Raw genomic sequence first — 26,724 nt, forward strand, 5'->3', positions numbered from 1 at the left:
CCATTGAAACCTGATTTAAATAATGTGCTAGTTTGAATCTGTTCTGTACCCCAGAAAAGCCAAGTTTTTTAATCCTTATTCAATGTTGCCTTGTGGGAACTTCTTGTTTCCAAGGAGATGTGACCCACGAAATTGTGGGTGGTAACTTTTGACTAGATGGTTTCCATGGGGATGTGTCGCCACCCATTCAAGGTGGGGGGTTGCTTACTAAAACCCTTAAAGAGGCAACCATTTCGGAAAAAGCTTTAGAGCCCACTCAGCCAGAGACCTTTGGAGATGAAGAAGGAAAACGCCTCCAGGGGAGCTTCATGAAACAAGAAGCCAAGAAAGAAAGCTAGACTTCACCATGTGCAGTTTCAGCTGAGAGAACAACTCTGAATTTCATGGGCCTTTTTTGAGTGAAGGTAACCTCTGGTTGGTGCCTTAATTTGGACATTTTCACAGCCTTATAACTGTAAACTTGCAACTTAATAAATTCCCCTTTTTAAAAGCCATTTTGTTTCTGGTATACTGCATTCTAGCAGCTTGCAAACTAGAACACACACACACATATATATATATATACCTATTTTAAGAAAAATAATGTGTGTGTGTACATATATATGTTTTTTAATGACTGACCAAACTAAATCAGGAGACTTCTAAGGCTGATGAGGCAAAATCCTGATTATTGGTGTATATGAGCCCCTTACCCAAAGGAATGAAAGCAGAAGCTCCAGATAGCTAAAAGTAATTATAAGTAGTACAAAACAATTTGAGCAGCTAACAAATTGAATTTGTGGTATTTGTTCTTATTAGCTATGGAATTTCCTGAAAAATACTTCACTGAAGTCATTTAAATAAATGATTCAAAGTAACTGCTTTTTCTTTCCACAGATGTTTATTAAATACCTCTTATTCTGCTCAAAAGGAGGATAAAGTTCCCTAAACAGAAGATCCTAATGTGTTTTTATTGATTAGAACTATGTATATAGTTGTAATCCTTCCATCATACACTTACTATACAGTAACAGGCAAGCATCTCATAGTAAAATGGCTTACTGATGAATTCTAATATTAAATACAGAATAATTTTACCTCTACTAACAATAAAAAACAAAATTACATAGTATCTTTAAAAATTTAAATTAAAGCCATTATTTCACAATTTGGAAATCTGAATAATCCAACTTTACAATGACTTTTTCATTATTGAAGTGTGCTCTGTCGATGTGTGATTTGGGGCTCCCTCTTGTTTCAAGCCATTCTTGCATATGACGCACCTTGGAGGTGGGACCTTGCAGTTGTCCTTGAACTGTGCCCCGGTCAGTGTTCTGGACCCAGCCTACCAATCCTAGCTTTTTACCCTCAGCCTAAGGGAAAGAAACAGAGAGAGAGAGAGAGATTCAGTGAGATTGAACAAAACAAAGAAGACTAATATCTGTTGTCAGAATCTTGGTCTAGAATCAAGCCGCTGAAACTAATTTGATATTGTCCAGAACAGTCAAAACAGAAAGACAGCCAGGAGGAGCTCATGGCTGATCTTAATGTGAAGTGCTGGCTATTAGATTCCATTCCTTCATCTACCCCGTAAGACATAGGCACTAGATTTTTTCACTATATAGTCAACTTGGATAAGTATTAAAGACTTAAGTCCAAAACAAATGTTTTCGAAATTATTCCCTAAGGCTCAGTGTTTTTAGGATAATAAGCTATATCTTGCTCATGTTCCCTTCTCCTAATCAAGAACCTACTGGGTACATTAACTAGAAAAAGCATGAAGTTATCTGATCCTTCCCTTTGTCTTTAGCCAGGACCACACCTAAACAGATCCAGATGAATGTCTCCATCGTAGCTTTAAAAATCATTACAAAGTTATTTTACTATTTCCTGGACAACTCATTTCATTTGCCTTACAGTAGAGAAACTATCCAACCTAACTTCCTTATGTTACATCTCAAGTCCACTTTCTGTCATCCTCCTGGAGAAGGAAAACAGCTTCTGAACAACAAACTTTCATGAAGCTATATAACTATTAGGTTTTCTTTCGACTTTGTTCTCTTCCTTCAAGTAATCAAAACTCCTTTAAGCTTGAGTAAGACTTATAAAGACCATATAATCATTTTAGTGGCTGTTCTTAGCTTTCTCAATGTTCTTTCCTTTAAGTAATTATGCTGTGGTGAGAAGGAAAATTTAGGAATGGTAGCAATGCTTTTTTAAAAAATTTTTTAATTTTTTAAAAAATATAACAAACACAAACATTCTTAATTTATCATCATTCCGTTCTACATATATAATCAGTAATTCATAATATCATCACACAGTTGCATATTCATCATCTTGATCATTTCTTCGAACATTTGCATCAATTCAGAAAAAAGAAATAGAACACAGAAAAAAATCCATACATACTACACCCCTTACCCCTCCCTTTCATTGATCACTAGCATTTCAGTCTAAATTTAACATTTGTTCCCCCTATTATTTATTTTTATTCCACATGTTTTATTCATTTGTTGATAAGGGAGATAAAAGGAGCGTCAGATACAAGATTTTCACAGTCACACAGTCACATTGTGAAAGCTGTATCATTATACAATCATCTTCAAGAAACATGGCTACTGGAACACAGCTCTACATTTTCAGGCAGTTCCCTCCAGCCTCTCTATTACATCTTGACTAACAAGGTGGTATCTATTTAACGCGCAAGAATAACTTCCAGGATAACCTCCTGACTCTGTTTGCAATCTCTCAGTCATTGACACTTGGTCTCATTTCACTCTTCCCCCTTTGGGTCGAGAAGGTTTTCTCAATCCCTTGATGCTGGGTCTCAGCTCATTCTAGGATTTCTGCCCCATGTTGCCAGGAAGGTCCACACCCCTGGGAGTCATGTCCCACGTAGACAGGGGGAGTGCAGCAAGTTCGCTTGTTGTGTTGGCTAGAGAGAGAGGCCACATCCGAGCAACAAAAGAGGTTCTCTTGGGGGTGACTCTTAGGCCTAATTTTAAGTAGGCTTGACTTATCCTTTGTGGGGTTAAGTTTCATATGAACAAACCCTAAGATTGGGGGCTCAGCCTATTGCTTTTGTTGTCCCCATTGCTTGTGAGAATATCAAGAATTCAACTTGGGGAAGTTATATGTTCCCTCTTTCTCACCATTCCCCAAAGGGGACTTGATAGCATGCTTTTTAGGTAATTTATTTTTCTATATGTGAGGACCTACAGCCCAGGCCCTGCCCCCTTCCCCATTATGAGAACAAGTCACTGCATGCAGCCACCTACATGACTGGGATAGATATTAAAGGTCCCCTGGGGGGGGGGGGAGGGAAAGAATGTCATTAAAGCTCCCCTCATCTAATCAAATCTCATGATCCCCTGCTGAAAGTTTGCTGTCACACCCTGTGGACCTAAACCTTTATAAACAGCTCCTGTGGCACTCCTCTCTCACTTTTTTGCATGGAACACTGACTCCCATTTCCCAACTGGCCACCATCAGGAAGAATATTTTCCTGTTCATAAGTCCTTAATAATACTCTTGAGTAACTCCATGCCAGGCATGTTATTTGGTCTTGGGTCTAAGTTGGGCTGGAACATCTGGCAAGCCAGCCAGGAGACCAAACAGCCAATGGCTGTAAAAGGCATGAATACTGGAAAGGGAGATTCCCCGGGGCAGGGCGGTGGGGGTGGTGGTGGAATCCCACAATGGTCTGCAACATCTATGTGGGGAGGGGTGGATACCCTACTAGATGAGTGGGGACCACTAAGGGAGTATGGGGACACCCAGGACTCCCTGGCTGAACTGTCAGCATGCAGCAGGCCACAGGACAGTTAGGATTTCATAAGAAAGAAGAGCACCAGTAGGCTGCCACAGTCATCACATGGCTCCTGTCAGGAGCTTTGTGTTCAGTCCTGGAAGAAGCCCTGGCTGCTGAAGCTGCAATTCACTGCCTAAAAGAACTTAAGTTAGAAAGGGACTTGTGTATAGTCCAAGCAGGTTTGAAGGATGTAGTGAATGAGAAGCTACACTGTGGAGATGAGAGTTTAGAAATATTGGCATTCTCATATGCTAGAGTAAAAGGGTGTATACTGCCCAAGAGAGACAAAAGAGAGGTATATCTGACTTCCCCTGACTGGGACCCTAAGATACGGGATCCTGTTGATAAGCCCCAGTCTGACTAGGATATTGAAAATGAGGAAGCCTTGTTTATCCTCTGGTCCAACAAAAAGTTAAATCAGAACATACTCAGCATTCTCGTGCCCGAGCAGGTGAGGGTGAAGTTGAGGGTGCTGCTAAGGCTGCAGCTGCCCCAGCAACCCTCCTGATGAAAAGATCTTAGTTACCATGCAGGACTATACTGCTGCTGAATTACACAAAATTGAGAACCAATACAGAGAAAAGCCTAAAGAAGGTCTGCCAGTTGCCTACCATGTCTTTGGGACATTGGTGTGTGGAGGAGTGTTACTTTCAGGAAAATAAGCAAATCAGCCTCAATTACTACACATTCCAATGTGTGTGTATATATATTTTCTGGCTGCTAGACCAGAATCCAATTCATTGCTAAACTGGTTTATAACTTAATGTAGAGAAACTTGGCCCAACATGGGAGACATACCACATGCTGTTTCCCACTGGAATATGCCAGATGAACTGCAAGATGTACTGAGGAGATTAGGAATGAAGCATGCCGTTTATGCTGTTAACTTTTTTGAACCGATAATGAAACTTTCACAACAGGCATAAAGGATGCTCTCCTGTACAGTACCCACTATCAGTGGTATTGGAACTCTTATACCCATTCTTAAAGAGCAATCCATTTCAAAAGTCAACCAAATTGTGGCTGATTTAGGAGAGTCAGAATGCCATAAAGCACTGAAGGGCCAGTGTAAGAGCTATTCTGCCTAAAAGTTGTGCCTCAAAGAGGCAGGACAGTCCAAGCAGTATATCACACAGACAGATGTGGCCAACCCAATAGCTGCCAGCACTAAAATTGAAGATACAGATGGGCAGTCAAATACAGTACTTATCAGGCTCTGGAGCAAATTACCCAAAGAACAAAAGATATACTAAACCTGAAACTAGATCAGCAGATGGGAAGAGAAATTCAGGCCAAAAGACCTAGCCCTTATAGTCTATGGGGGCCCTCTGCTCCTCCTGCTGAGGAGGCCTGGAAAGCTCCTTTTCCACTCACAAAGGAAACTGGCCAAGACCCCAAAATAAGAGCTATAAATGAGGACTCTGGGGATTGGAGACCACATATTGAGATAATAATATTTTGGTCCCCTACTAATAAGCATAGGGTTTTAGCACTTGTGCACACTGGAGTGAAATGTACCTTAATATATGGAAAATGGCCCCAACCTGGTGGGCCTACATGCTGGGTATGGGGGCTAAACTAACACACTTACCTTCTCAAAGGTCATACCACTGTAGGTGAATTCCATCTCCATTGTCAGGTGGTTTAAACCATCCAAAGAAGACAAGCTAAGTGGTCACCAGTTAACGTACCCTCCCCTAGACGCACAATTGTGGTGCATCGATACAAGTTACCAAGGGGTAGTGGCGGAATTACTGTACCATTAAAGAATTTGAAAAAGTGGGAATTATAATCCCCACTCATGCTGCATATATTTGTAACTGTTGCCTCTTATCTGCCTTAACATGCCCTGACATATCCAGACATCTCTTGTTCTTGCAAGCCTTGCTATTCTAACCCCCTGCCTAGCAACTCCTGAGCATATATCGCACCACCTTTTCACCTCTTCTTCATTAAACCATGTACACTCCTCACCTCACCACTCATTATAATATTCAACACACCTCCTAGCCAATCCACATCCTACACGACACCATACCAGCTGCCCATCAAAGTTTCTTCACCTCTAATTAACTCCCCCTCACCAACCCTATATATTCTTTGTGTTTCCTCCTGTCGGGGTCTTAGCCTGTAAGCCTTGCCAGCCAGCTAGGTCCCGCGAGCCCTATGCAATAAATTACTGATATTATTCTTTAATCTCGGTTTATTGTGCTCGCGCGCCCTCCAGACCTTCAAGCCCCGTGGTCTCGGCTGACGCCGCTCTCTGGCCGAACCACATCCAAGGACGAGACCCCAGTGCGGTCGGGCTAGGCAAGCCCCAAGCCGCACACTCACAGCCCATTTAATATCCCAGTGTAGCCAGTGAAGAAGGCTGATGAGGCCTGGCAGATGCCTATTGATTACAGAGAACTTAACAAAGTAACTCCTCCTTTGTTTGCAGCTGTACCAAACATAGCTATTTTGTAACAGAACATAAGTACTCAATTAGGCCAATTTCACTTTGTGTTTGATTTAATGCCTTTTTTTAGTATTTCTTTAGCTCCCTCCAGTCAGTCTGCATTTGCCTTTATGAGGGAAGGACAACAGTGGACATAAACAGCGCTATCACAAGGATATCTTCATAGTTTCACTATGTGCCATGGTTTGGTAGTCCAAAATTTAAGTGTGGAAACCTCCAGCAGAGATCTCTCTTTTTCATTATATTGACGATATGTTAACCAGCAACTCTCTTCTTGCACAACTGGAAACTACCACTATGACTGTAGTGGTCCACCTCACAAGCCAAGACAAACAGTAAATCGGGACAAATTACAAGGGCCTATATGCTCTGTCAAATTCTTCAGCACTGTTTGGTCAGGTAAGACTAAGACCAAACAGACCAAACTCTGTCATTGTTGATAAAGTGCAAAATTACCCCACCCCACTACACCTAATCAGCTCATGGCTGTCCTTGACATGTTGGCTTAGTGGAGACCATTTATACCCCATTTATCACAGTCTGTATGCCCTAGTTAGAAAAGGAAAAATACAGGAATGGAATGTGCCATAGCAGGCTGCTTTTGAAAAAGCCAAACGGGCTATAACACAGGCTCAGGCTTTATAAGAGATGGATTCAGATGTGCCTTGTGAATTAGATGCGGCAAGTACAGATACTGGCCTTGGGTGGAACTTGTGGCAAAGGCAACAAGCAAAGCAACTTCCCACTGGCTTTTGGTCTCAGCTCTGGGAAGGATCCAAACTACAATACAGCCCCTTAGAAAAGCAACTGGGTGCTACCTACAATGCCTTACTGCAAGTTGAAGCACTAATTCAGAAATATCCTATGAAATTAAGAACCACCATCTCCATTCAGAGGTGGATACAGGAAACTGCCATTAAACCTCACTCTGGCAGTACACAATTCAGCACATCAATGAAATGAAAAGTTACCTGCCACAGTGCAGAATTTTAACAACAGTCCTTTAAGTACAGAAATGCATATACCTTAGGACCAATTTCCTATGTGGAAGAATAACACTTGCCTCCCCACCCCGCCCCTGCTCCTGCCAATTGTCCTCCCCAGATGGCTCTTTCTGTGCCTACTGTGGATAGATGTGGCAGTATACCTGAGTCTGCCTGGTATACTGATGAACTGGCATATGGACAACCCTCTATGTGGATGGAAGTAGCTGTGCAACCTAATGGACACTACATAGTGGGAAATGGACCATGCAAAGCAGCCAATGGGCTGAATTAAGGACTGTATGGATGGTCACTGCCCATGAACCAGGAGATGCATTAACTATTTATACTGACAAATGGGCAGTGTCCTGGGGCCTGACAGTATGGATGACCACATAGAAGCAAGAGCAATGGACTGCTGTCAGCCACCCCATATACAGTAAAAAGACGTAGAAAGACATCTGGACTGCCTGTCACAAGCGAAAGGTAACCGTATTTCAGATCTGTGCCCATAATACTTACTCTTTATCTGGCAATATTGTAGCAGATCCTTCAGCAAGAATTCACCAAGAGCTAATATCACACGAGGCTGCTGAATGGCTGCATAAAAAAAAACAGGACATCGAGGGTACCAAACTCTGTGGAGAATGGCAGAGTAATTTCAGCTGCCTACCACCAGACAACAGCTAAAGGATGTTGTGGACGTCAGCCCCTTCTGTTTGCATTGACACCCAAGGATGCTTCCTCATCAACTTGGTCACATTGGCCATGAGCAGATTCCAGTCACCAGATGGCAGGTAGATTATATTGGGCCCCTTTCCTTATCTGAAGGTGCAAAATATGCCTTCACAGCTGTAGATATGGATGCTGGACTGTTGCTGGCCTTCATAGTAGGGAAAGCTAAACAAAGAGCTACAATATGTAGCTTAGAAAAGCTAAGTGCATTTTTCAGGTTCCCCACACATGTGAATAGTGATAGGGAGACCCTCTTTATTGGACAACTAACCCACGCCTGGGCTACTAGAATATGATGTCTTATGGAAATTTCATTTGCCTTACAACCCCACAACAGGAGGGTTAATTGAAAGGATGATTGGGCTTTTAAAAGAGCAGTTAAATGATGACAAATAATCTCTGCAGTGATGGACATGCCGGTTGTATCCAGCCCTCATGAACTTCAATTCATGGCCCTGAGCATCTGCTCCTGCTCCTCTTGAATCGGTAACAGTTGGCACCATGCAGGCACTGCTAATTCAGGTAAAAGGGCCAGCAACACTACAGCTACAACAAGGTAATAAAAGTAACTTGCTCTTGCCTGCACCATAAGCATTAGAAATTGGGGAACATAAGGTCGACTGGCTATGGTCCTGGCTGGTACAGCTCCACTGGTTGGGAATCCTCACCCCATGGGGTATTGGGGCCACTCAAACCACAGTTTATGCACAAAACGACAGTTTATCAGAGTGGCTCAAACCATAGTTAGACCACAGTTTATGCACAAAATTTCAAAAGTTGTATACTTAACCAACCTGGGACTCCCCCATACCTCAAGGCACAGTATGTCTTACTCTGTGGATACTTATTATGGGACTCCACAAGGCTCCCTGCATTTGCAGGGGGAAATGGTGTGGTATCTAAAACCCCCTCATAGCACCCCTTCTCCAAGCCCCATAGACATTTTTCTTTATACCCTTAGTGTCACATCAGACACCTTTCTGCAATAAGCTCCTTCAGTAACCTCTGTGCACAGTAAATCTCAATGCTGAGTGCACAGTGAACTGCCATTGCCAGGTACCCCTAGCCTGTCTTGGATGTGAACCCTTGAGCTGCATGGAATACCCTGCTGGCCTGGCAGAATTCAGCACATTGGAAAATCTGGAAATGAATCTCATTTAAGACTGAAATCACAGGTTTTCCTTACTTGGTAGGTTGTTATCTCTGTGTACGGAATTATGGATGCAATGTCTGTCCCACAGTCAGCATAGTCTGCTGTGTTTGGGTGGATTGTGAGGATCTAGGGCCTGGGTCCCACCCCCACCTCCATATGAGAACAAGTCACTGCATGCAGCCATCTACATGATAGGGACAGATATTAAAGGTCTCCTCAGTGGGGTAAAGAATGTTATTAAAGCTCCCCTCACCTAACCAAACCTCATTATATCCTGCTGAAACTTAGTTGTCACACTCTGTGGACCTAAACCTTTGTAAATAGTTTCTGTGGCACTCCTCTCTCACTCTTTTGTGTGGAACACTGATTTCCATTTCCTGACTGGCTGCCATCGAGAAGAATCTTCTCTTTTTGTAAATCCCCAATTAAACTCATGGGTAATGCCATACCACGTGTGTTCTTTGGTCTTAGGACTAAGGTGAGTTGGAACACTATAAATATACAATTAGGATAATATAAATGTTATTGATTTTTAGAGTAATCTATCCAAATAGAATGGGTTGGATTACAAAAGAAAATGGGAATTAATACAATTGTATGTCCAAATGCCAGAGCAGTAATCTAGTAAATGTGGGAAATTGCTGGACTTTACCAAAGAAACTGTTAGGCACAGCAAAACTGTTACCACGACCAATTATAAGCCAAACAAATCAAATAACTTAGATGAGAATCATGATTTAATACTGTCAGTCAGAATGCTTTGATTAGATTATCTCCATGGAGCTGTGACATACCCAGTTGTGGTTATTAACTTTTTTTTTTTTTTGACATGGGCAGGCTCCAGGAATTGAACCTGGGTCTCCGGCATGACAGCCGAGAACTCTGCCACTGAGCCACCATGGCCCACCCAGTTATTAACTTTTGATTAGGTGGAGATGTGACTCCACCCATTTCAGGTGGGGCCTGATTAGCTTACTGGTATCTTTTAAAAGAAGAAACATTTTGGAGAGAGTCAGAAACCTCAGAGCCAACAGAAACTTTGCAGCAGAGCTGACACAGATGCGGAAGCATGGAGAACAGAGACACGGATGTTTGGAGATGCTTGGTGCCCAGCAGACATCACCATGAGATGTTAAGCAAGCCAGAACCTCGAGAGACAGATGCCAGGCACGTGACTACCCAGCTGACAAAGGTGTTCCTAACCCATGGACCTTCCTTGAATTAAGGTAACCTCTTGTTGGTGCCTTAATTTGGACACTTTCACTTCCTTAGAACTGTAAACTTGTAACTTATTTAACTCCCCATTTGTAAAAGCCATTCCAGTTCTGTAGACTGCAATCTGGCAGCTAGCAAACTAACACACAGATGTAACCAGCCACAGATGCAATCAAATGACTGATGATTTAATATACCAGTCTTCCAGTTTCTCAACCAGCCATGAAATATCCTTGCAGATACGGTCAGGCCAGTGCTTGCCTGACCAGACAACTAGACATCATCATTTGGCCAAGTTGACACCAGAACCTAACCATCACAGTCCACCCCTTGTCAACTTGCCAGCTATGCACATCACTTTGAAACACACTTAAAATTAAAATAAAACACAATAACATATGTTTTATTTAACAATACTCAACTGTCCTACATACAACCAGAAGTGTACATCTCTCTAGAATAGGGTACAAGTCCTTAGGTAATATTCACTCTTAAACTTCATATCCTATTACTTAAATACTATAACATGAACAATACAAATTATGTCATATAAGAGGAAAACATGATATTTACTTACATATAAATGCAAACATACTCATAACAAAACAGGGAGGAAAATATTCATAAAATCACAGTAGTTTCTGTAACTGGTCATGTAGTTATAGTTCATATTTATAACTACCTTCTTCTGCTATACATTCCATGTTCCTTTTACCTTCAGAAAGCACGTCAGCTGGCTGTGGTTCTTTGCTGGATGGGGTGACCCAAATCTTCATTTCTGAAATTTCTGGGCCATTGGTTGTCCTGCCAGGATTGGATTGCTGCAGTTTGTCAATGACTTTAATCACAGGGCATAGCAGTATTAAGAGATGCTCTAGAAGGTCTCCTGTTTTCCAGGGAAACTCTTCTTCACCTCCATTGTGTAGCTGCAGTCCTATTTCCCCTTCATAGTCAGGATCAATCACCCAGACTGAACACTTTCATGCCTGTTGATCCAGTGGCAGGAGATGCCCAATGTGGCCAGGCGGCAGTCCTAACTTGCAGTTCAATGGAATCACTGTTGTGGCTCCTGGAAGGAGCACTCCTCCTTTTGGAACTAAGGCCTGTAGACCAGCAGAGATTAAGGTTTCAGGGACAGGAAGCAAAAATTTTCCTGGTGGATCTATCACTAGGGGTGATAGTGAGGGGTACCACTTCCATTACCACTGGACTCATGAATCCTGGATATGGGAGAAATAGCACCATATAGTGGATGCTGATTCAGAGCATATGCAGCCTCTTGGAGAACACTGCCCCAGTCCTGCAAAGTACTGCTGGACCTAGTTGGCACCATAATTGGGTCTTCAAAAGACCATTCCACCATTCCATTGACCCAACTGACTCTGGATGATGGGGAACATGGTAAGACCAGAGAATTCCATGAGCATGTGCCCATTCCTGCACTTCATTTGCTGTGAAGTGGATTCCTTATCAGAAGCAATGCTGTGTGGAATACCATGACATGGTAAGATATTCCGGTAAGTTCACAGATGGTAGTTTTTGCTGAAAAATTATTCCCTGTGTGCAGGGAAGGCAAGCCCATATCTGGAGTATTTATCTATTCCAGTTAGAACAAATCACTGCCCCTTCCATGATGGAAATGGTCCAATGTAATCAACCTGCCACTGTGTAGCAGACTGATCACCTTGGGGAATGGTGCCATATCGGGGACTGCTGCAAGCAGAATGGGCACTCAGCAGTGCCTGTAACCAGGTCGGCCTTTGTGAAAAGTCCATGTTGCTGAGCCCATGCATAACCTCCATCCCTACCACTATGACCTCTTTGTTCATGAGCCAACTGTCAATGGCAGGAGTGACTGAAGAAAGAAGATGACTTGTATCCACAGGATGGGTCATCTTATTCACTTGATTAAAACTTTCTTCTGCTGATGTCACCCTCTGGTGAGTATTTATATGGACACAAATGTCTTCATATTCTTTGCACACTCAGAAATATCTATCCATATACCTCTTTCTCAGACCTCTTTGTCATCGATTTTCCAATCGTGCTTCTTCCAAGTCCCTGACCATCCAGACAAACCAATAACAACAGTCCATGAGTCAGTACACAAATGCACCTCTGGCCAGTTCTCCTTCAAAGCAAAATACACGACTAGGTGCACTGCTCACTGGGAGGATTTCCCCTCACTTCAGGACATCCCAGAAAGGAACTGTAGTGCGATAGCTGTCCAATTCTGGGTGGTCCCTGCATATTGTGCAGAACCATCTGTGATCCAGACCCGAGTTTTCTTTTCCTCAGTCAACTGACTATAAGGAACTCCCCAGGAGGTCATAATTCTGGGCTGGGAAAGAGAAGGTAATATGGCAGAGGTGGGGGCCATGGGCATTTGGGCCACTTCATCATGTAACTTACTTTGTGCCTTCAGGACCCGCTCGAGCCCTATCTTTTATATACCATTTCTATTTTATGATGGAGTGCTGCTGGGCATTTCCCACTTTATGGTTTGATGGGTCAGAAAACACCCAGCTCATGATAGGCAACTCAGGTCTCATGGTAACTTGGTGGCCCATGGTTAAGTGTTCATAAGTATTCAGTCTCTACTAAGGTCCAGCAGCATGCTAAAAGTTGTTTCGAAAGGAGAGTAGTTATTGGCAGCAGATGGTAAGGATTTGCTCCAAAATCCTAAGGGTCTGCATTGTAATTCTCCTATAGGGGCCTGCCAAAGGCTCCAGACAGCATCCCTATTTGCCAGGGACACTTCCAGCACTATTGGATCTGCTGGATCATATGGCCCAAGTAGCAGAGAAGCTTGCACAGCAGCCAGGACATGTTGCAGAGCTTCCTCGTTTTTGTCCCCACTCAAAACTAGCAGCTTTTCTGGTCACTCGGGAATAATACAAATGAGGAATATGTTGTCTCCAAAATCCAAAGAGGCCAAGTAGGCACTGTGCCTTCTTCTTTTTTCATTGTAGGAGGGGCCAGATGCAACAGCTTATCCTTCACCTTAGAAGGGATATTTTGACACGCCCCACACCACTGGACACCTAAACATTTCACTGAGGTGGAAGGCCCCTTTATTTTTGTTGGATTTATCTCCCATTCCTTGACACACAAATGTCTTACTAATAAGTTTATAGTAGTTGCTACTTCTTACTCACTAGGTCCAATCAACACAACATCATCAATATAATGGACCCATGTGATATCTTATGGGAGGGAGAAATGATAAAAGTCTCTGTGGACAAGACTGTGACCTAGGGCTGGAGAGCTGACATACCCCTGAGGCAGGGCAGTGAATGTATACTGCTGGCCTTGCCAGCTGAATGAAAACTGTTTCTGGTGGTCCTTACTGGCAGCTATTGAGAAAAAAGTATTTGTCAGATCAATAGCTGCATACCAGGTATCAGATGATGTGGTAATTTGCTCAAGCATTGATACCACATCTGGAACAGCAGCTGAAATTGGAGTCACCACCTGGTATCATAAATTTATGATAGCCCACTGTCATCCTTCAAGATCCATCTGTTTTCTGCACAGGACAAACAGGAGAGTTGAATGTGGATGTGGTGGGAATCACCACTTCTGCATTCTTCAAGTCCTTAAGAATGGCACTAATTTCTGCAATCCCTCCAGGAATCTGGTATTGCTTCTGATTCACTATTTTGCTAGGTAGGAGCAATTCTAGAGGCTTCCACTCGGCCTTTCCTACCATAATAGCTCTCACTCCATGAGTCAGAGAACCAATGTGGGGATTCTGCCAGTTGCTAAGTATGTCGATTCCAATTACGTACATTCTGGAACTGGGAAAATGGACACAGAATGGGTCCCGGCATCCATTGGACCCACTGTGAGACAGACCTGAGCTAAAATTACATCAATCACCTGACTTTCATAAGCCCCTACTCTGACTGGGTGACTAGTCACATGGGTGACAGAGTGACATTTTGGGTCCCCTGAAATTAGTGTCATTTCTGAGCCAGTGTCTAATAATCTTTGAAATATCCGATCATTTATTTTCCCAATGCACAGTCACCCTGGTTAAAGGTTGTAGGTCTCCTTGGGGAAGGCTGGAAAGTTAACAGTGTAAATTTTGGGCAATGTAAAAGGGTACATCCCCAAGGGTACCTGGCTCTCCCTTCATTCAAGGAGCTCTGGGTCTGTAAACTGTATCAAGTCCGGGAATTGGTTAAGGGGCTGTGACTCTGTTTTCGTAATTCAAGTTAGACTTCTGTTCACTTGACCTAGAATTCTTCTGCTTATATAGCTCCAACAAGAATTTAGTAGACTGCCTGTCTATTTTACTTCTAGGTACCCCATGATCTACTAGCCAACATCACAAGTCTCTGAGAGTCAGATTATTTTGACAGCTGCTTTCAGTCTGCTGTCCATTATGGTGGCCACACCCACCTTGTGTATGGTGATTAACTGTCTCCGCATGGCTCCTGCCAACTCAGGATCCCATCCTTTCCATTGTGTTTAAGAATTCCAGCTCAGTGACAGCAGTTCTCACAGTAATATTGACCTACAGAGAAGGGCAATTACAGAGCTCTTCAGAGATGATGGAGCTAGTCTCACAAATTTATTTCTCAATGTTCTGGTGAAAGACTTGTCCTCTGGACATTTCTGGGGTGTGATTTGAGCAGGTCGTCCACGATAAATCCACTCTAACATTCTCATCTCTCTAAGCCTTTGGATCCCCTCATCTTCACTATTCCAAGGCAGTTCCGGCATTTCGACCTCAAGTAATGTTGGCTACCTTCTGATCCATGTTTCAGCCAACCATCCAAACAAACTGTTAATACCCTTTCTGCCCCCTCAAGCTACAACACTAAACGCAGATCTCTGCTTAGTGGGCCCAAATCAATAAATTCAGCTTGATCCAACTTTATATTACTTCCACCATTATCCCACACCCTTAATATTCATTCCCACCTATATTTCCCTGTTTTCTGTCTATATAGATTGGAAAATTCATGCAGTTCTTTTGGAGTATAGCATACTTCCTCATGGGTCACATTTTGTACCTTACTTTTCAGGGCCTTTGGGACTTTAAATTTTTTTGAAGAAAAGTGGAGTGGTGGAGGTGGGTCATGAAAAGACCTTTATTACTTCATGGCATTCTACTGCAGTTTCACCTGGTGAAACAGGATTTGTCACTCCAGAGGAGTGAGGGCTGTTTCCCTGGGGGGATGAGGTGGTGGTGGTTACAGCTTTAGCAGGCATTGAAGGGTTAATATCTGAAGGTGGAGGTTGGATGGCAGACTCTTCTGGGAACACTAGAGCCGGGAAGCTGTTTCCTCAAGACCTGCTGGAGGTAGGGAAGCTCTTTCTTCAGGGCAGTCCAGTACAGGTCTATTTAGCAAAATCTCCGTAGATTCCAGGGATTCCATCTCCCCATTGATATTATTATCAAGCCATATATCCCTATCCCACGTTTCAGAATCACATCCTTTTCCAATCAAAGTCCTTACTACTCACAAAACGAGGCTCTGTGTCTGGTTTTCAGAGATCTCAAGTCTGTAACCACAGGAAATAAGATTTTCTTTCAGGGTACACATGCAAATTTTTACATCATTCGTACTGCCTTTAAGTTGTAAATTTGAAGACTTCAGCTCATCCCTTTCCCTAATCACTGTATCCAGAATATTTAACAACAACCAGCCAACATCATTTTCCTCTTAATTCCACAAAACTCCATAAAGGTGTCAAAAACACTCTCATCCAGAGTCTTGCCTCATATAAGGATACAATTAACAGAATCTAATGGTGATAATTTGCGTATCTCTCTTGTCAACTCACCCCATGGACTGTCAGTGCCATTCATCAATCCTTTGAGTCTAACCAGAGCAGAAAACCAATTGTAAAAACCCATTTTTAAGATTCTGTTTCTCAAGAACCACTCCTGGGACCAACCTGTATCACTCAGGGTTCTCTAGAGTAATAGAATTAACAGCAGATATCTATAAATATGAGATTTATAAAGGCGTCTCACACAACCATGGGAATGGAAGAGTACAAAACCCGGTAGGGCAGGCTGTGAAGCTGGCAGTTCCGATTAAGGGTGTAGATGAACTCCACAGGAAAGGCTTGCTGGCTGAAGAAGGAATGAAAAGAGTCTCTCATCTTCCTTAAAAGTCTTCAACTAATTTGATTATCTCCTTTGTGGGAGACGCACCTTAGTTGATTGCAGATGTAATCAGCCACAGAAGCAATCAATTGATTTATGATTTAATACACCAGCTTTCCAGTTATCAATCAGCCACAAAATATCCTTGCAGCAACTGTGCCCAGTGCTTGCCTGCCCAGACAACTGGGCATCATCACTTGGCCAAGTTAACACTAGAAGCTAACTATCACAACCAGCAATGAACAATCTGAAAATGAAATTAAGAAAACAATTCCACTAACAATAGTATCAAATATAATAAACTATTTAGAAATAAAGTTAACAAAAGAAGTTTAAGACTTACATGCTGAAAATTACAAAATACCATAGAAGGAAATTAAAGAAGACTTAAATAAATGGAAAGGTATCTTGTGTTCATGGATTGGAAAACTTGATTCTGTGAAGATACTCCCCAAATTGACCTAAGAGTCCATGCAATCACTATCAATATCCAGGATGCCTTTTTTTTGGGGGGGGGGGGGGCAGAAATTAACTAATTCTAAAATTTACAAGGAAATGCAAAGAATCCAGAAGAGCCAAAATAATTTTGTAAAAAAATAATATTAGGGGACTCACCCTTCCCAATTTCAAAACCTACAACAAGCCTACAAAATCAATATGGTGTGGTACTGGCAAAAGGAAAGACATAGAGATCAATGGAATAGAATTGAGAGTCCAGAAATAAGTTCTTATCTTTATGGTCAACTGATTTTTGACAGGGGCACCAAGACAATTCAACGCGTTTTTCAATCTCAACAAATGGTGCTCAGGAAACTGGGTATCCACATGCAGAAGAATGAACTTGGATCCCTCTCTTACACCACATATAAAAATGAACTTAAAATAGGTTAATTTTATTAAAACTATACATTTAGAGCTAAAACTATAAAATTCTTGAAGAAAACATAGGCATGGACTGTTATGATCTTGGATTAGGCAAGGGTTTCTTACATGTAACACTAAAAGCATAAGCAACAACAAAGAAAAATTGGATAAATTGGATTTCATCAAAATTTTAAAATTTTGCATTTCAAAGATGTTATCAAGAAAATGAAATGAAAACTCATAGAATGGGAAAAAATATTTGTAAATCATTATCTGATATGGGACTAGTATCTAGAACATATGAAGAATTCTTACAACTCAACAATGAAAAGACAAATCACTCAATTAAAATAATGGGCAAAGGATTTGAATATACATTTCTCCAAAGAAGATAAACAAATTGCTAACACATGAAAAGATGTTCAACATCAAGAGCCATTAGGGAAATGCAAATCAAAACCATTTCACACCCACTAGAATGGCTAACATTTTCAAAATAATAAAAATGGGTAAATGCAATGTGGTATAGCCATTCAATGGAATATTATTCATCCATAAAGCAGAATGCAGTTCTGATACATGCGACAATATGGATGAAACTTGAAGACATCATTATGAGTGAAATAAATCAGACATAAAAGGACAAACATTGTGTGATCTCAGTGATAAGAAATAATTAGAATAAGAAAATTCATAGAGTCGGAAATCAGAATAGAGGTTACTTGGGGCCAGGGCGGGGGTAGGCAAAGGGGAGTTAATGCTTAAATTGTACAAAATTTCTCTTTAAGGTGATGGAAAATTTTTAGTAATGAATGGTAATAATGGTGGCACAACATTGTTAATGCAATTAACAGCACTGAATTATATATTTGAATATATGCTACTAGACCAACAATTAAATACAATACCACAAACAGGGAACTTTAATGTAAACTATGGACTATAAAGTTAATAGTGAAATTTTAATAATATTCTTTCATCAATTGTAACAAATGTACCACACGAACACAAGCTGTTAATAGTGGGGAAGGGGGACAGTGTATGGGAAGTCTTATTTTCTGTTGATTTTTCTGTAAATCTGTAACTTCTCTAAAAAAAAAAAGAGATATCCCTTCATACCCACTAGTACAGCAATGGTAAAAAAGATGGTAGATGATATGAACTTACAGATTGTAGCAAAACAAAGCTAACTGTTAAAAATGAACATATATATTTAAATGATTATAAGTAGTAAGAATAAGCTATGTCTAAGAAAAAAAGTGATTTTTTTTCTTGCAGTTTTCCAAATCATTATTTCTTCTGCATTCCTTTATTCTCCCCCTAAATGGGAGAGGAGGAGTAAGAGGAAGAGGGGCAATTGTGCCCCTTATAGATCTTTTCCCTCTACTACTTTATCATTGAAGCCATCACCTCCATTCATTAAACTATAGGAACTTATCCTGCATAAACAACGGGAACACAGGTCTTGCTACAACTTTCAACAATTCTTTTTCTAACAGGTGCTTCATATATGAGTATGAAATAGGAGGAAACAATTTGCAAGTAATCGGAAAGAGATATTGAAAATATATTGATATATTGGGAAGGCAATAGCCAATACTCACCCTACAGAAGGCAGAATGGGAATTGAGATTGCATTTGTCTTTGCATGGCTGAGGGGAAATTAGTGACACTACAGAGGTAGAGGCTGCCAATAAATATGTTTCTCTCCTCAATCACTCCTTAATACTCAAGTAGGAATAGCAGACCTCACAAGCCTATCCTGAAATGGATGAAGCATTTTTCATTAGAAAAGCTTCAGCTGGGAAAGGTCATTATTTTTTCAAAGCTAAAAAGAAAAGAAAGGAATTAATAAATGGAGAAAGGGGGGGATGTTAGAGAAGTGAGGTAAAAGGGGTCTTAAAGAATGCAGCAGCTATGGAGGAAGCAATTACATAAATTACATAAATGCCATCTCTTCCATCAATGTTAGTTTTTCACAAGAAATGTGAGTTGGGTTGATGAAGCCTTAACAGAGTGGACTGGGGGAGCTCTCTATTCCCCCAGGGAAGAAAGAAGCATGTGATATGTGATTCTAGATACTGAAGTACTGTTAGAAAAAGACCAACAATAACAACCACAGAATCTTCCATTTACACAGTTTTACCCATTGCAAAGCATTTTCATACCCACTGCTCTACAAAGTACCTACCTGCCATGCAGCTGCCAAATAACCAGCTTCTTCTAGTTGATATTTGTTAGGCACCTGTCTCTCGTTCCCAGGCTCAAAACCTGCTATCCCCAAAGCCTACAGCACATACCTGAGTGTATTTGCGGAAAAACACTCCTTGCACTTTTCCAAAAATTTCATAATCCACTGATATCAGGGTGTCCCCTTCTGCCATACTCAAACCTGTCAGATACAAGGAAAGCAGAAAAGTAAAGGACTATAACCAGGTTCCCCAACCTAGAGCAGAAAAGGCCACAACGCACACTTCTTCATCCTTATCCACTTGCGACCTCTCTCCGACCTTTAGGTCCCGGATCTTCGAAGAGTAAGTAAATGGGTATGTGTTTGAGCGTACGTGTGAAATAACGAGAAGACACCGAGGCATGGGAGTTTCGGGTCGCAACTGTCCACAGACAACTCTTTTGAGGCCTCTTACCCAATAACCTCCTTCCATCCATCCGGTCCCGCTTCCTCCCACCCCCTTCTCCTGTCCACCGACCCGGCTTCCACACGGCCGTCAGAATCCCCCTCTACTAACAATTTAGAACTAACTACACTCACCCGCACTGCCCGCAGCCGCGTCCCAGGGTCACCCTCCTCGACTTCCTCACAAGACCCGAAGTCCTCCCTTAGCAACGCCAACGCCAACGGCTCCCCTAGCGGAATCCACGCTACGCCCGGAAACCTACAGCGTGGCTCTTCCTTCGTTGTCTCTCATGTCCATCATCTAAGCCCAGCCAATCATAGACGGCATACTTATGCCCAGAGCCCGCCTAGAGGGTGGGACTTCCCGAAGCAGTGGTCTTTAGAGCGCTAGCTATGCTGGAATTGGAGATCTGTAAGGGTCCGGACTCCAGAGTGGTCCTTCACTCTGCCTCACTCACTAAGCGCACCCCTTTTCTCATGAGGATAAAGACATCGACGAAGGAGCACTTAGGATACAACTAATCATTCAGTAAGTATTTACTAAGAGCCAAGAGTATGCCAGGCACTGTAAGAACCTAGAGGTGGTTGGCATACATTAGTGAACAAAACTGACAGGATCCCTGGCTTGCCCGGCCTAAATTCTGGAGGTGAGATACAGCCATTAAACATTAAACATAATAAATAAATTAAATAGAATGTATACAACCTTTCTGCTCTTTTTAAGTTCTCCCCAATTTTAGGTCATGCCTAGGCCTGGAATTGAAAGCAGGAGAAATGTACGGGAGGTTCCAGTGGAAGTTGTTTCTCCCTTGTGCGCTTCTGGAAGCTGCCCACCAACCAGAGAAGGAAGGAGGGAAGGAGGGAGTGAGGGCGGGAGGGAGAAAGGAAAAAAAAAATTAATGACTTCACAGAATCACAATTGAATCAATCAAAGTGAAACGACCAAACTGCATGAATTTATTTTGGGAAAAGGGAATTGTCCAGGGGAGTTTTGGGTTAGAATGGTTAAAATTAGGCACTACTTGTGGGTCTTCAGACTCAGCCAGTGACCCTTGGGATTAATACTGTGAAGGGAAACTGTGTTTATCACTTTTCTTCGAATTGCTTATATACATTACCTCTCTCCATAACCTGACCCTTCATATGTGAATGGTTATGTTAGGTTAGAGTGGCAGATTTAGCTATGATTTTGCAGATATGGGCTTACAATGGTGGCCATGAGGATCCAGATCCTAAAGAAGCATAAAATTTTAATGCTGGAAGGGACCTAGACTGAATCTTGTGCTTGGCAATATTTGAGAATAAACCTAGGCAGAGTACCTGGCTAATGTTATTTCTTTCTCTAAAATTCATTTTTAAACCAATTTTTTTCTATAGAATAAAAAACAATAGAATCTATTAGGTGCAGGATACGTAGGATATACAAAGATAAATGGCATATAATATTTTCCCTCAAAGAGTTTTAAATTTAGTGTTAAAGACAAATATGTATGCAAATAATGACAATACAATGCATATCATCGTAATTCAATTACACAAACATCCACTGACAGCTCATCATGAGCCAGTCAGAAAATATTATGGACAGAAATATTATGGGATCACAAAGGAGCAAAGAGATTAAATCTGACTGGAAAAATTGGGAGAGGCTTCTTGGAGAAAGGAACATTTTATCCAAGATTACTCAACCACAACCAGTAAATGATAGAGCTGGAAGTTAGTCCCAGAAGTATGAGTTCAGAGCCCACTCCTATAAACTATACACTCTACCACCTCCCAGGATGTGAAGCTTGGGTTAAGTTATTAGCACTGAGGTGAGAGACTCAAACATTCAGTTGTGGTTATACCAGGGATTCTCAACCCTGGCTGCACATTAGGATCTTTGGGGAAACTTTAAAAATACCAATTCCCATCCTGATACTGTGTCACACTTTAGGGACACCCAAATCAACAGGCCAAGTCTTTGATCTTGTGAAGCTTATGTAGGTAGCAGAGAAACTTAGTTTACCTATAGGTATGCTTAAGAGATACTCCTGGATGACCTCTTTTGTTGCTCAGATGTGGCCTCACTCTCTCTAAGCCCAACTCTGCAAGTGAAAACACTGCTCTCCCCATTACATGGGACATGACATCCAGGGGTGAAAGTTTCCCTGGTGGCATGGGACATGAGTCCCTGGATGAGTCTGGCCCTGGCACTGTGGGATCAACCATTACATTGTGGCCAAATGGGAGAAAGAAGTGTAACTAATAAAGTATAAGTGGCAGAGAGAGTTCAAATAGAGTCAAGAAGCTACTCTGGAGGTTGCTTGTATGCAAACGTCAGTTAGACATTGCTTCCTATAATGTCAAACCCCAACCAAAACCATTCCAGCCAATCCTAAAGAATACCTAGGGCAATATATAAGATTCTACAAAGGTTCCATGCACTAGGGTAACCTTCCAGAAACCTACGACCTCCAGATGGGTCACTGGACCAGGTAAGTCCTGAAGCCTAGAGAATCCAGCCTCTCTAGAACATCAGCTAGTTCCATTCCCCTGTCCCATATTATTAACAGTCCCTTCCAACATGAAAAAGTTAGATGGCCATAGCCCAAATACCCTTAAAGAATGGGACAGAAAGATCAAAGGTGATGATGGAGTTATACAGAGAAGATCGGATTTAACAAAAGACTATGATTGCTGAATCATTAAATTGATATCTCTTTTAGTCTCCAGTATCTTAGAGTAGCTAGAAATGAGGTTTGTTTTGCAGGGGAAAGTTAAGCATATTTGAAAACCAAGGAGAAGGAGGAGTATGTCGAGAGGGACAAATTCAAGTTAACAAGATGGAAGGCTAAAGGAGCCGTCCAGGAGGGTACTGAAAAGGATTAATTCAAGAGTGCACATGGAAAGAGAGAGCCCTTGCTTCCTCAGAAACAAGAGGGAAGGAAGTCAAGATGCTAGGGAACTCTACCAGAGTCAAGGGAAGATGTGGAAGTTGATAGGCAGGAAGCCCGTTGGTGAGATGACTGAGACCTTGGGAAGAATGGAAAATGTCTGGGACTGCATATATGGAGAAGGCAATAGAGAGTCAATTGGAAATGAATCCAAGGATTCAAAGGATTTCCCTGGAAGGCACTAAGGAGTTTCTTTCTAACCCAATGTAGTAACACTGACCACTGCTGACTACATTATTTTCCATATGCATGAATGTTTTGAGTAATTACAGAAAAAAAGGTAAGATGCCTGTTTCAAACATCTTACACAAGTGAACTGAAGCATGAGGAAGTCAAACTCTCTTCTGATGTTAACATTTCATAGAGTATCATTTAGTGTTGAAATTACGTCAAAATGATTAATTTTGATCTGGCAGTTTACTTGTTTACTTTATCATTACATTTGTCTGAGTCATTCCCGGGCCCTAAGAAGAGACAGCCAGAATTACTACGAGAGGGGTATCGAATAATTAGGTTGGCTACACAAACTACCCGGAAAAGATAACTGCGTAGCAAACCTAGATAGATCAGTTGCTAACACGTCAGCAAGCTCCAACCTGTCAGAAAGGAAAAGAACGGAGAGACAGCAAAATAGTCATACCTGGGGCCCGCACACAACAGCCGAGTGTGCTAAGAAAGGCTATCAGCAGGCCCACTCCCGCTAAGTGAGTGGGCACTGGAATCCTGAGGCAGAATGACTCAAGGACACTTCTAGGAGCTCCGCCCTTTGCCAGAGAAGGGCCCACCCCAGGGTCTGGGAGCATCGTTTTCAGAAAAACACAAGTTCTTCTTTGATAGAGCCTCCGAAAAGCCTCTGCCTTGCTCCTCAAAGGCAGAGCTGGACCGAGTTGCAGAGTTGGCCGAACACCGGGGTCAAGGGACACTCAGACTGACCGCAACCCCTCCCACCGCCGCTTCGGAATGCACTCCGACTGCGCCTGCGCGCGCTTCCCGGGCTGAGTTCGCGGCGAGAGGCGGGGCTCGGCGCGCACCGCGCTCCCATCTCCAGGCAACGCGAATAACAGAGGCCGGCTGAGAGCGCCTGCGCGGCGGCTACTGTTTGTAGGGGTTCGGTCGGAAAAAGAGGTCCTGGGGTTTCCCCTGAGCTTCCCCTAAGCAGAAGCAGTCCTCGAGAGACTCAGGTACGCGGAAGGGGCAGGGGGAGACATGGGGTCAGCGTCTCGACCTCCCGAGTACTCCTGAGGGACAGGGGAGCGAGGTGGAGTCCCCAGCTGGGGTGCTGTGGTTGACCATCCAGGACAGAACTTGACTTTCGCGTTCCGGATCTAAACCCGGCTGCGGCCGCGTCAGGTGACTGCCGCCTCTTAGGTTACAGACCTCCTGCCATCTGCGACCGGGGACTCCTTGAATGAGGGGTGGCAGCCAGGCCCCGGCCCTAGGTTCTGAGCGGCCTCTTGTGCTCTTTGGAATCAAACACAGTTCCAAGCAGGAAAGAACCCCGGACAACTCTGTGCAAGTCTCAACTCTGGGCCGCAGTTTTCTCACCTGTAAAATGGTGGGGTTGGACTCGGGGTCCTAAGGTTCCTAAGTTCTCGTCACATAACTCTGAGTGAACGCCTCGGTTTATAGGCGAAGAAACTGGGAGGGTCAGCAGAGGGAAGTTGCTTGTCCTGTGTCACATACTCCTCCAGTGCTCTTTGGAGTATGCTGTGTATGAACGTCACTGTATATGGCCAGAATCCGCAGAAAGGAAAGCTAGTGGAAGGAACATATGCATTATGTTGGTTTTTCTATCCTCAGGGCTTAACACAGTGCCTGGACACATAATGAGATTTCAACGAATGCTTATTGAATGAAGGTTCTAGTCAACTCAGTACCCCTATTCCTAGAAGAGTTTAAGGAAAAATGTGGATATTAGCAAATGTAGAAATGGTCTACTTCAGCAGGCTGTATGATTCTCAGCTAAAACTCCTCACACATATCTGGCTTAACTCTCCCCTAGGCTTCTGTCCAGACCTGAATGGATGGTCTCCAGTTGGTGCCATATCTGCCTGTGGGTGTTATGTTCCCATATAAAACGGAAACTTCAGGACTCCACTCAGCCAAGCAAGACCCTTATGGACAAGGTAACTGTTCCCAGAGGTCCTCTACGGGAGACCCGAAGAACAACTTCCAGCAGAAGCTTTTGAGCAGCAAAGAGTTGACACTGGGTAATCTCTACACTCACTCCAAATGGAACACTTTCACAAAAGCCCACAGCTATTTCTATCCCCATGATGCTATAATCAGCCAGCAAGTGTCAGGAAGTAATCCTCAGGGCCAAGGAAGAAATTTGTACTTCTCATCGGGCCCTCAATCATGTTATCTCAAGGCAAATAACCCAGAGGTCTTCCCCTTTACAAAGAAGCGGGTTGGGGTAGACCGGGCATACCCACTGAAACCTGTGTTCCACCGGAAATCTCATAGTACTGGTGAGACTGGCTCTGATGTGGACCAGAATGTCTCTTCTGAGCCAAGAGAGTTTTCATACAGCAGCTTTGGTTCTAGGAATCGGGCAAATTCATCTGTGTTTCAGACTGTTCTTGCTGCCATTCAGGGGGAGAGGGCCATGGCAAACCCTGACAGAACTAAGCAGATGCAGATCCAAAGACTTGAAGCTGCAGGGGAGAGCTTAGAGGGGGAAATCCGAAGAAAGGAGACCCTCTTGAGGGAAAAGTTGAAAAAGACAGAAGAGGAACTTAGAAGAATACAGAAAGAAAAGGAACAGGCCAAGGAAAATGAAAAACAAGAGCTGCAGAAAATGGCACTCTCTAGGAGGAGAGCTAAAGGTAATAGAAGCACCACCACATACAAATCTATCTTCTCACCCGAATTTGGGTCTGAGAAATTGTTCAGCAAAGACAAGAGAGAGGACAAAACTTGGGGACAGTCTCAAGAAAATTCTAGTCCATTGCAGTTCTCTGATTACAGAATACAGAGGCTCAAAAGGGAAAGACTGGTGGCACACAATAACAAAATCCCAGACCGAGTTTCAGGGCCACCACTGGAGAAGTTTTCTGAGTCTCCAGAAGTGCCAGGCAGTACTTCGCGGGGATCTACCAGCGATTCCAGCCTCTCCAAGGCACCAGACTCCTCAGGCACCAGCTGTTCCACTGAAGAGCCAGAACTCGGGGAGTGCAGCCACTGTGGACGCAAGTTTCTATTACTTAGGCTGGAGAGACACTCCAATGTCTGTAGCAGGATGCAGGGTTCCAAGAGGAAAGTGTTTGACTCCTCCAAGGCCCGGGCTAAGGGCACAGAACTAGAGCAGTACCTGAACTGGAAAGGTTCAACCTCAGTGAAGGTAACAAGAGCCTTATAGTTTGAGATGCACGCCCTCTCCTTGGAATGTTCCTAACCTTATTCTGAAGCTTTGTGCCTCAGGAAGCTGAGTGGATTGTGTCTCCGTGTCATTCCTCTAGTGTACTCATAAAACAGATGCTTTGTTTGGCCTCTTTTCTCCTTCAGCAGATTCATACCTTGCATTTCTTCTGTACTTTAAGCATTTAAGGGTAGGGGCCACATTTTACTCATCTTTGCATTTTGCACAATGCTTTGTACTTAAGAAATGTGAATTGAATAAAATCTCAATAGACTGAGGAATTAAAGAATAGGTAGCATGCATTTGAGAAACTCTTCCCTAACTCATTTCTTTTAAAGGTTCCTGGATGCCAGTCTTTAACACTATGATTGTCTTGTTGATTTCAATAAGAGACTCTCCTGGTGGATCCTTCAGCCTCTCTTCCTATAATTCATCATTAATGATGTCAGATCACCAAGCAGCTA

At 42.7% G+C, this 26,724-nt stretch overlaps 2 protein-coding genes across 9 annotated transcripts in view; one reads left to right on the forward strand and one right to left on the reverse strand.

Moving 5' to 3' along the window:
• Window positions 1-865: 865 nt before the first annotated feature.
• On the reverse strand, window positions 866-23,859 carry ACYP1 (acylphosphatase 1). Of its 5 annotated transcripts, none has more exons than XM_077123090.1 (4): window positions 23,540-23,649; window positions 20,670-20,789; window positions 19,629-19,720; window positions 866-1,352 (listed from the first exon to the last, which is right to left on the reverse strand). In XM_077123090.1, the coding sequence occupies exons 3-4, from the start codon at window positions 19,710-19,712 to the stop codon at window positions 1,137-1,139; spliced, it is 300 nt and encodes a 99-aa protein (XP_076979205.1). In that variant the 5' UTR covers window positions 19,713-19,720; window positions 20,670-20,789; window positions 23,540-23,649; the 3' UTR covers window positions 866-1,136. The 5 variants fall into 5 exon arrangements, 3 of the variants coding, with proteins under 3 accessions (XP_076979205.1, XP_076979203.1, XP_076979204.1); XR_013160363.1 differs by lacking the exon at window positions 20,670-20,789 and adding an exon at window positions 7,757-7,834 and having other exon boundaries at window positions 1,229-1,352; window positions 23,540-23,562; XR_013160362.1 differs by lacking the exons at window positions 20,670-20,789; window positions 23,540-23,649 and adding exons at window positions 7,757-7,834; window positions 20,099-20,616 and having other exon boundaries at window positions 1,229-1,352.
• ZC2HC1C (zinc finger C2HC-type containing 1C) overlaps window positions 20,133-26,724 on the forward strand; it is a 64,197-nt gene continuing 57,605 nt past the window's right edge. For 2 of the 4 annotated variants that reach the window (XM_077123087.1, XM_077123086.1), the window contains exons 1-2: window positions 23,355-24,080; window positions 24,902-26,242. In XM_077123087.1, coding sequence (XP_076979202.1) covers window positions 24,920-26,242 — 1,323 coding nt within the window. In that variant the 5' untranslated portion in view covers window positions 23,355-24,080; window positions 24,902-24,919. Of the gene's footprint in view, window positions 20,493-23,354; window positions 24,081-24,901; window positions 26,243-26,724 lie in introns of those variants that run through there. The other 2 variants (XM_077123085.1, XM_077123083.1) reach the window with 2 other exon arrangements.

Source organism: Tamandua tetradactyla, chromosome 12 (assembly GCF_023851605.1).
Source record: "Tamandua tetradactyla isolate mTamTet1 chromosome 12, mTamTet1.pri, whole genome shotgun sequence".
NCBI lineage: Eukaryota > Metazoa > Chordata > Mammalia > Pilosa > Myrmecophagidae > Tamandua > Tamandua tetradactyla.